The sequence below is a fragment of the Clarias gariepinus genome, chromosome 13 (assembly GCF_024256425.1).
Source record: "Clarias gariepinus isolate MV-2021 ecotype Netherlands chromosome 13, CGAR_prim_01v2, whole genome shotgun sequence".
In the NCBI taxonomy this organism is placed as follows: Eukaryota; Metazoa; Chordata; class Actinopteri; order Siluriformes; family Clariidae; genus Clarias; species Clarias gariepinus.
Window position 1 is genome coordinate 23,309,405 of NC_071112.1, and position 10,596 is coordinate 23,320,000.

A 10,596-nucleotide genomic window follows, 5' to 3' on the forward strand; every position below is an offset into this window, starting at 1 on the left:
TTCAGTAATGCTGCAATAATTTCAGTGATGCTGCAAGAGGACTCAAATGCACAGCAGGATCCAGCATCAGTTAAGTGCTGGCTAAGCCTGGGTTCTCCTGCTTAATTTGCCAACTACCACAAACCATAGGGGCAAATGATATACATTGTACCTTTTGAGGAAATCTGACCCAAGTATACAGTATATTTCTTACATATAACCAAACAATCTAAAGTTCCCATATTTAACCATATCTTACAGTAGTTACAACACAGGTCTCAAAGGTCGCCAAAACATCTGTTAATGCTTTCTGATATTCCTTCAGCTAAAATACCCTCGGATAACACATGTATCTGCCTGGAAAAGGTATCTTCTTATATGAGGTCACATTAGGGGAAAAATTTAGTTGGCTTGTTTAAACCCCAGTCAATACATTAAAAAGGCAAAAAATAAGAAATGGTTCTACACCTTCATTTGAGTCCAGCTATGTTTGATTATGCTCATTGGACCTGATTAGGAAAGCCACACACCTGTCTATATAAGACCTTACAGCTCACAATGCACGTCAGAGCAAATGAGAAACAGGGAGTCAAAGGAACTGCCTATAGACCTCAGAGAAAGAATTGTGGCAAGGCACAGATCTGGCCAAGGTTACAAAAAGGTTCCTAAGATCACAGTAGCCTCCATAACCCTTAAATGGAAGACGTTTAGGACGACCAGAACCCCTCCTTGAGCTGGCCGTCCGGCCAAACTGAGCTATCAGGGGAGAAGACCCTTGGTGAGAGGTAAAGAAAAACCCAAAGATCACTATGGCTGAGCTCCAGAGATGCAGTCGGGAGATTTATGGCAGAGTGGCCCAACTAAAGCCTCTCCTCAGTGCAAGACACATAAAAAAACACCTAAAGGATTCCAAGATGGTGAGAAATAGGATTCTCTGGTCTGATGAGACCAAGATAGAACCTTTTGGCCTAAATTCTAAGTGGTGTGTGTGGAGAAAACCAGGCACTGCTCATCACCTGTCCAATACAGTCCCAACAGTAAAGCATGGTGGTGGCAGCATCATACTGTTGGGGTGTTTTTTAGCTGCAGGGACAGGACGACTGATTGCAATCAAGGGAAAGATGAATGCGGCCAAGTACAGGGATATCCTGGACAGCCACAGTGATATTTAGGTTCTTCTTTACCTCTCTATCTCTGAGACAAAAACCTTTTTCAGTGTGCTCAGGACATCAGACTGGGCCGATGGTTTACCTTCCAACAAGACAATGACCCTAAGCACACAGCTAAAATAACGAAGAGGTGGCTTCACAACAACTCTGTGACTGTCCTTGAATGCCCAGCCAGAGCCCTGACTTAAACCCAATTGAGCATCTCTGGAGAGACCTAAAAATGGCTGTCCACCAACGTTTACCATCCAACCTAACAGAACTGGAGCATCCCCAAATCCGGGTGTAAAAAACTTGTTGCATGTTTTCCAAAAAAACTCATGGCTGTATTAAATCTAAAGGGTACATCTACTAAATACTGAGCAAAGGGTCTAAATACTTAGGCTCATGTGATATTTCTTTTTTTAATAAATCTGCAAAAATGTCAACAATTCTGTGTTTGTATGTCTATATATATATGAACTGTTATATGTATATACATATATACATACATATACATACATACACAACTGAAAATCCAGCTCAGTGATGTTGCACCTGTCTTGTTTAAGGCCAGCTCTATTAACAATATAACTAAATCTCTACTCCTTTCCTGGTTCTATTGTTTACCTGTAGCAGGTGTTGTCAGAACAGGGATTGTGAACACGGACGATGATGAAGACATGTTGGAAATGCGATCGGATGTTTTTGGGCGTGAAGGGATGAGCTCCTGGCTCCTGGAAAACGATTGTGACGATATCATTTCCAATGTGCCTTTTCCTCAACAACTACAAATAAAAAAAAGAAAGAACTGTGAGCAATAGTACAGAAAGGTCACCAGATTTGTATTGAAAGAAAATATAATATATGTGATAAGTAATGCATGGTTCTGAAGCACTGTACTTTATTTTTTTGTCACAGAATCACAGAGAAATTTATAATATCCTAAGAATGTCACAAACGACGAACATAATTTTGCTTTGTATTATCTAAGTAATATCTGTACTGTGTAATTTACTTGTAATATGATGCCTGTCTCACTGTTATGCAAACAAATTCAACTAGACATACAGGTATCTTCAGGAAAGTGTTGAAGAACTGGTGAAGTAAGCCCCAAAGCATGATCATCAACTTGAACTTGAGCAAGGGCAGATACTGTATGGAACAGAGAAAGAAGCTTAACCTGCTGTTTGTTGTTTGGAGTGTATGGCAGCATGGTTGTCACGTGAAACATGATCTCATAGTCCTTGTATGCAGTGTAGAGAGAGTGTGTCCCAGTGGAGTCCGCTAGAAGAGAAGGGGTAGCCGACCGTTAATAACACCACCAGTTTTTCAGTTCTCAATGGCACTTAACAGGAGAAACGCAAAATGTTAATGGAAAAAATGGAAGAAAAAAAAGAGAAATTATTTGCACATGCTAAAACTTTATTCACACCAGCAAACATTAAGTTGCATTTCTTAATTTATGTCTCTCTTATGGCCATGTAGTGATCGCGCACTGGAGTGGTATATATATATATATATTTTTTTTATTTCTAGTAATAGCTAGTTAAACAAAAGACACACAAAAGGATCAGTGATATTCAGCACAACCTTGAGTGTGATATTGCTTTTATACAAGAGTGAAAATCAACAAAATTTAACCCCTTATTTAGCCAACACATATCCGGCGGAACTAACTAGCCACGACTGGCAGAGCTGGCGATCGACGGTTAGTTAATTAACAGGGATGAAAGTAGTTTTAGCTATGTAACCATGCAACCAAAAGGTGAGAGGAATAAACCTGGGGGTGTTGCACAGTCCTGTAAATCTCATAAGTTTCTCTTTATATTTTATATTTCAAAGCATATCAGCTATGCTAACTATCTGTGTTTCAATCCCAAGTTTGCCTATAATAGAAAGCTAAAGCGCTAGGGTGAACGATCACTTGTTCCACATACAAAGCAGTGCTGTTGATTAGGTGTTGGAGTGAATCACAATCTTGTGATTGATTGATTTTGGATTCAGCCTTACGTTAGAAGCTAGTTTGTTTTGTAGCCCGTGTTAGCCGTGAGCAAAACACCATGCATAGTTAAGGGGCAATTCAGAATGACTTAGAAACAATTACTAAGGAAACAAAAAAGACGTTTAAGAGGACAAAACATTATCAGATGTGTTTTTTGTTTTTTTTTTTTCTAGAAAATGCTTCTGTGACCGTACTGACCCACTTTCAACTATGCTGGCGCCTGACAGTTAGGACACCTGTGACACGGCGTGATGCATATGGTTAAAGTCCCCTCGTCTAACTGGATTACTCGCTTGGAACTAACTGTTTTATAAAAATATACATAATTATGAACGCTAGATTTTTGATTTACATGTTGTATTCCAGACCTTGTGCTAGCTGATTAGCAAAGCCAGCTAATCTAGAATCAACAATAATCTGTTACATCCTTGCAAGATTTACTGTTTTAGTTTTGATTCGATACATATTTAAACAGAGTCTATATATGAGAAGATAAAAAGAAATCTGCACCTCAAACAGTGAACTGCAGGTAGGAACTTAACTTGAGAGGAAAAGTGAAGAATTTTTGGAGCGTGTAGACCAAAGAAAGGATAATTTAAACCATTAGTTTGGATTTGTCATTTTACCATGTCAGAGCAAATTTGCATTTAAAAAATCCGCCAGATTAAAATGTCTCTTGATTCCTAAATCATAGCTCTGTCTTGTGCATTTAAATAAAAAAAAAATAAAAAAAAGTGAATGTAGGGTAACTAACAGACAATACCTTCTAACAAATAGGGGGAAAAAAGCACCTTCGTTTATGTTACATGCAATGCTGACCATTCACAGCAGGCATCCTGAATCTGCTCTCTGATAAATGCAGCAATGTCGAATAACTTTTTCTTTAAATTTTCGGTTAAATTAAATAATTTTTAAACACAATAATAATCTACTTCGCATTTTAAAAATAGAGCATTTAAAATTAATAAATAAAATGCAAAATAAATAAACAACTAGATGGATAAATAAATAAATAAACCATGTACTATCTACGCCTAATGAGAGCCAAGAGAAAATAATCCACAGCATGCACATGCAACATAAAAGGAATCTACTCCTCGAGTGCCTTCTAAGATAAAAGGTTATTTCTCATGAGAAACTCAGATTATAAAGAGGCATTTCAAAGGATGAACATGAACATGTAATTAAGCCTGTTTAGAATTATCCTTCATGTCTTGGGTTTATTAGATGCACAAAAAGATTAATTCAGGCAAATGGACCGTGTTCATGCGGCTGTGGAGGGATTATTTTAAGTCTTTTGGGGAAAGGAATGAAAGAGAAAATACAGCTGCAAAGGGAGAGACAGCGAAAAAGCCTCCAATACTGAAAGAGAAAGGCACCATGGTCACATTTTATGTGCTTGTGTTTGAGGATGGACTAAAGTCGATATTTACACAAGTAAATCATAACCAAAGTGAGATAAAAACAGATCATCTGAAATATCAATAGCAATTTTATGGACATTTTAGTAAGTAAAATGCCAAATTGAAAAATCCTGATTCAGATTTATTTAAGATAAAGCAATTTTAACCTTTTTTTTGGTAAACCTTAATGAAAAACCTCTCTGAAGATCTCATCAGCATTGTCTGATGACCTTAAATTCAGAACACGTCAATAAAATGTGCTTCCAAGTCAAAGTCCTACATGACTAAGAAAATGGTCACAACGCAACCTTAGGTAAACATAAAAAAAAAAAAAGTTGAACACACCAAGATTTCATTCAATCACCTTTAGCTCTGATTACAGAACACAATGCTGTGGCCGGGTCATGGGTGGAAATGAGTGCCGAACTACTCTTTCACAACTTGAGTCCTGGAAAATGGCCGTGTCATCATTGAAGAAAAACTACACTGATGCAATAATCTGGTCACTTAGGTCGTCAGCTGACTTCGTTTTATTGCCACATAACGTTGCTGAGTTGTGAATCACATTGTATATGTGTGGAGATGCTTTTACCTTCACTATTTAATATAGCTATGGTTTTTAACATGGCTTTTTTTACCAAGCAACTTCAAGTGTTTAAGTGATCTCTATTCCTGATTTTTTCCCCCAAAGTTGACAATTCAGCACTATCCAACAAGGTGTTGTTAGGGTGTTCAGGGGCTCTTAACCCAGTTCCAGTTATTTCACATGTCCTTAGCCGTTTTCTTCGCATGTCTAACTAATATGTGGAAATAAACATTTACTGGACTACCATACTGTATAACAGAGAGCATGCTGAGTTAAGGAGACAGTTTAACAGTGTGGAAAACAGTCAGTCTGCCTAAACCCTGTTAAGGTTTCCTGATCGAATCTCGTCATGCTTTAATCAAGCTGTTGGAGAGCTTGAGTGTTCCTGTAGGTATTATCCAGTTTGATTGAATGAACCTGAACTCAAAAACAAATAGGCCTTTAAATATGTTTAACTTATTTATTTATCTATTTAATAAATGTTAATAAAAGGTGTTTTGTAGTTAAACGGTTCAGGGATAAATAGTGCTAGGTCTCAAAATAACATTTATAAAGAAAATAGTGACTGAATTACCTTATAATTTGTTGTAATTATACATGAACATACATGCACTTCAAGTGCTCACTGACCACAGATTGTTGGAGAACACACCCCATTTAGTCAGGTATTAAAGAATTATTTTTTATTATTATTATAAACCTGAGTGAGCAAGATACTTACTCTTGGTGTCGAGCTGAGCCCGGTACTTGCTGAAACCTTTTAATCGCACTTTCTCCCCCAGGAGCTGCAAAAACTCCTCAAAGGCAGGACCAGCCGTTTCATTGTTATACATCTCCTCCTCCGTGCTCTGGCCTGCGCGACAATACATTACCCCCACCTTCACCTGGAAACTAAGCTAAAGAAGAAGAAAAAAAGTCAAGGAAATTTAGGAATGTAAGGACAAGATGAATGATACTCCGCAAAAAAAGTATCAAAGTATCAGGAAGGACGCTAGCAAAGATAACAAGAGATGATGCATGATCGTTTGCCTTTGGACCTACAGTACGTACCCCCTGCTCGTCCAATTTCATCAGCTGCTCTGTGACTTTTGGTGTGTTGAAGGCAAGCCGCAGACAGGATATATCCAGCTCTGGAAGCAGGTGTTCCAGCACTTCTTTAATGGGTAACCCTCGAGTAGTGCCGTGTTTAGCAGTGGAAGGCACGCAATCCTCAAGTATAGACCCACGCAAAGTCGTCAGCTAAACAAAGCGACAAAATTATTGGCTTGTTTTGCAAAGACAACCTTATACATGAGTGAATACAAGCAGGGCACAGAGGTACACTTGGAACACGGATAGGAATAGCACTCGATGGTATTGATACTGCATATCGGTCAATAAAAAAAAAGATTTCCAAAAACTTTACTTCCTTCTACATGTAGCCTTACCCCTGTGTGCTGGTACGCTTGAATTAGTTATGCAACAGCACTGAGTGGCCTGTCAGGAGAGATTAATGCCTCCAAAAGGTTCTTTCAAACAATACGAGACAACATGCCACAGAAGCCGTACATACATTCCAGTCTTGTATCTAAGCTAATAACCGGGAAAAGCTGCACCTGAATTTTTCAAAAGTGTTGTTGCTCCTCAAACATCAATTAAACTAAAGTGAAAAACAAGTCCGAAATGATGTACAAGTTTTTTTTTTTATGTTTAGAGTGACAGGAATGAACTCACCTCACTGGTCCTGAATATTATTCGGTAATTATACTGCTGGCCATGCTCCTTGTGGTCCTCCATCTTCTCTCTTCTTATGCTGATTGCTACTGGACCCAACAGCTCGTCTATACCAAAGTAGTTCCAGTGCTCTGAAAATGGATAGAGCAAACACACACAATATGAGATGGGTGCTACACATCCTTTCGCTGTATCCCAAAGGATAGGCCTTACCTCTCAAGTAAAATAATTTCCTGTAGTAATAAGCGCCAAGATCCACATGCTCGATAACATACTGCTTGTCCCGATCACAGAGTAAGCTGGCTGCATCTCTGGGACCCTCTACGACAGCAATGCCTCCATTGGCGCAGTGGTGGCTTAGTGTATTTTCATCTCTTCCAAAAGCCCTAGAACTCCCACTTCCTGGTAGTTCACCTTGTACATTAACCCCTCCTTTATGTCTAAATTCACCACCAGTTTCAGTACAGAAACAATGACATTTCAATACTAGTCCGCCGCCCTCATCATCAGCTGGGACCAAAGGGGGACTATCTCGTGTGTTAAGTTCCTCCTGGCTGCCACTAGGAGAGCTGCTTTGCAGGCTATGTGTTGAAGACAGCGTTGAGGTTGCTGAACCAGAAAAAGCTGAAGCAGCAGAGGCACCAGAAGTAGTGTTTTTGCATTTGGCTGCAGAGTTCTGTCTGTTCTGGATCACCTCGTTCATGTTAAACAACATGCTCTGAACATCATAGTGTGCAAAACCTTTTTGGCAGACCCAGGGCTTTAAGGGAGGTTTGGAATCTTCAAGACGGTTGTCCTCCATATCGGATCCCACCCTAGGAGAATCTACATCCGTCCTTGCATTGCGGAGTTTCCTGAATATTGATTCACCCCCTGTCTCTGATTTGGACCTTCTCTTTGGGGGTTTGTCGCGATCTCTCAACCGACTAGGAGGAGAATCATTTTTCAAGTCCTCTACAACAGAGTCCAAGAGATCCTGCTCTTTGGTAGAGACTGTTAGAAGCTCTGCTAATCTTTCAGGTGCTGGGCTTCGTTGATCTGGCTTCTCCCCTTCGTAGCCCTTTAGCATCTCAAAGAAGCTGTTCCTTGAGACTTCAGAGGACGAAACCGCATGCTGGTCAATGGACGAAGTGCTGCCATATTCCCGATGCAATGGCGACCACTTCGTCCCCATTGTGCCCCAATCCTCTCCACTATCTCCACTACCATCAACTTCACTTAGAGTCATGTCACTATTACTACGTTGCCGGATACGTCTAGTTTTACCACGAGAGGAGTATCTGTGGTCATCAACTGTGAGTAAATGCTCTTCCATGGAACTTCCAAAACTGGCTGAATTGATCTTGCTCTGCAGTGTTTTTTGTATGCTTTGAAGCATAAAAGAGTCTTGAGAACCAATCAGAGCACCAAGTTTGGGCTGACTACCTGAGCTAGCTCCCGTTTGAGTTACTGTATCAGCATTTGTACCCGGGACTCGCAAAGTTCCTCCATCTCTCCTAGGTGGCCAGTCAGCTACCCGAGCTCTGACTCCCATCTTCGGTACTCCCATCATCCCCCCGGTCTGGTAAGCGCTATCTGGACGCAAAAGGGCTACTCCTCCATTGGTCTGACGCATCGGACGATTATAAAATTCTTCCGGGGCCTGGGCTGTCCCCATAGCAGGTCGCTCAGATGGTGAGCGTTTCAGGCTTGTCATGGTGAAGCCTCACCTACTCAGCATTTTAAGTCTGGAGCATTTTTGAGGATGGGGTTGTGGAAGCTAGCTCCACTCCACTGAGAATTGTCCTTTTGTTTCCACAGACAATGGGCATCAGTGCAATACTTCTCAGGCCTGCATGGTGGTCTTGTGAAACGGTCATGCCGGATCATTAACAAACCTGCAAGAAACAAGACCAGAGTTAGAAGTGACACCAGCTGGGTCTCCTCTTATTGTAAGGCAAAAAATATAGTTCAATGGTATAAAAAAAAGTTTGTATCAATACACATAATGAACTCTGTAACAGAAACCGAGATCCAAAGTTGGCTAATCTGAAAGCTTCTGATGAGTCTTTCTACTGGTATAACATGATTGTGCAACTGGAACAAGTATACGTTTTCGGGCTATACATCTTGACAAGCACAGATCATGTGACCAAGGAGCATTTCATAGAGGGCAGATATATCGTATGCGTAAGAAAGACTGACTTCCACAATGTGAATCGCGCATTTCCACAATGAACACAGTCAGATATTTCCATTGGACTGCAATTATCTCTCAATGTATTTTGACCCCAGTTGCATATAAACTTGCATAAACAGTTTTCACAGATATTACAACATGCTTCATTACACTTAAGTAGTGGGTTAATTGATATCATTTTCAAACAGATTTTTTTTTAACAAATTATAAAAGTAGTAACAAATTAAGGTTTCTGCTAAAACTACAGATTCAACTTTTAATACACTTTTTACATAACAGCATGCTTCAAAAATCAGATGAAAAAAAAAAAACTAAATGAACATCTGGTGAATATTTATGGTGGGTAATAAGATCCGAGAGTCAGGATCAACTCAAAGTACACAGATTTGACCAATCCTGGAAAAGGTTTTATGAATACCAGTCAAGAAAAAGTAACATTTTACAATAATTTCAAATGAGGTGTTCACTTTTTATCAGAAAAAACTAAAAAAAAACTAAAATAAAACACAGTGTGGGAATATGGAGAAGCAAAAGTATAAGAACCTTCTGTTTTAGATTACAGCACCAATCCCCAATTTCCATGCATATGTAGAACACACATGTGCCATGTCAGTGTAATTTAATTCAGTAAATCATTCCTTTCTCTGTGATCTACATTACTGCAGTCTGAAAAATAGCAGGTTTCTTATTTCCTATTCAACTATGAAAGCACAACTTCACTCTCTTTTCACAAGGAATTTCTGCTCCTGTGTTCATTATAACACTCTGCAACCATTTTGCAGAATCAAAAGAAGTACTGATCTGAACCAGATGGAAATGAAATATGTGAAGCACAGATCTGAAGTGAAGTCATTAAGACTTTCCTAACAGCATTAAAAATAAAACAATCATCAGCTTTCCCAAGCTGTCAACACCATCACCGTTGGAAGCATTTCATTTGGCTTTGAGATACACCAGGCATGACTGAAGCCTGGAATAAAAAAAAAAAACATTAAGTGACTTGTAATAGGGATAAGACCCACAGCCACTCTAGGGAATTTATTAAAACTTATGGGAAAGTTCTAAAATACCAAAAGTAAGTAAACAAAATATGAACAAGCCAAAAAAAAAAAAAAAAAAAGTAGTCTATTACACAATCACTGGCCACTTTAATAGGAACACCCAAAGCCCTGCTCATTCTAACTGTCCAACCAGGCAATCGTATAAAAAAAGTGTGATCCAATAAATCACATAGATAAAAATGTGGGTAAAATTGTGATCTCATTGACCTTGAGTGTGACCGTGACATAGTTTCCGGTGCCAGACAGGCTGGTGTGATTATTTCAGGAACAGCTGATCTGCACAAGATACAAAAGACATCCAGTTGAACTGCAGTCCTGTGAGCACAAACGTCTTGTTGATGAGACAGGACAGAGGAGAATAACCAGACTGGTTTGAATGAGGAAGTCTACAGTAACTCAACCACCCACTTTATAACGGTGATGAGCAGAAAACCATGTCAAAACACGTAAAACATCAAATCTTGAGGTGGACATGCTACGACAGCACAAGACCAAAGACTAAACACTGTGTGAGGACAAGTGTAA

General features: G+C 39.4%; 1 protein-coding gene across 2 annotated transcripts in view; it reads right to left on the reverse strand.

Annotated features, from left to right (window-relative positions):
- LOC128535852 (signal-induced proliferation-associated 1-like protein 1) overlaps positions 1–10,596 on the reverse strand; it is a 64,841-nt gene that overhangs the window by 26,775 nt on the left and 27,470 nt on the right. For both annotated transcript variants that reach the window (XM_053509923.1, XM_053509922.1), the window contains exons 2-7: positions 7,045–8,708; positions 6,832–6,962; positions 6,169–6,357; positions 5,840–6,014; positions 2,308–2,411; positions 1,755–1,912 (exon numbers count right to left, since the gene is read on the reverse strand). In XM_053509923.1, coding sequence (XP_053365898.1) covers positions 1,755–1,912; positions 2,308–2,411; positions 5,840–6,014; positions 6,169–6,357; positions 6,832–6,962; positions 7,045–8,527 — 2,240 coding nt within the window. In that variant the 5' untranslated portion in view covers positions 8,528–8,708. The remainder of the gene's footprint in view (positions 1–1,754; positions 1,913–2,307; positions 2,412–5,839; positions 6,015–6,168; positions 6,358–6,831; positions 6,963–7,044; positions 8,709–10,596) is intronic.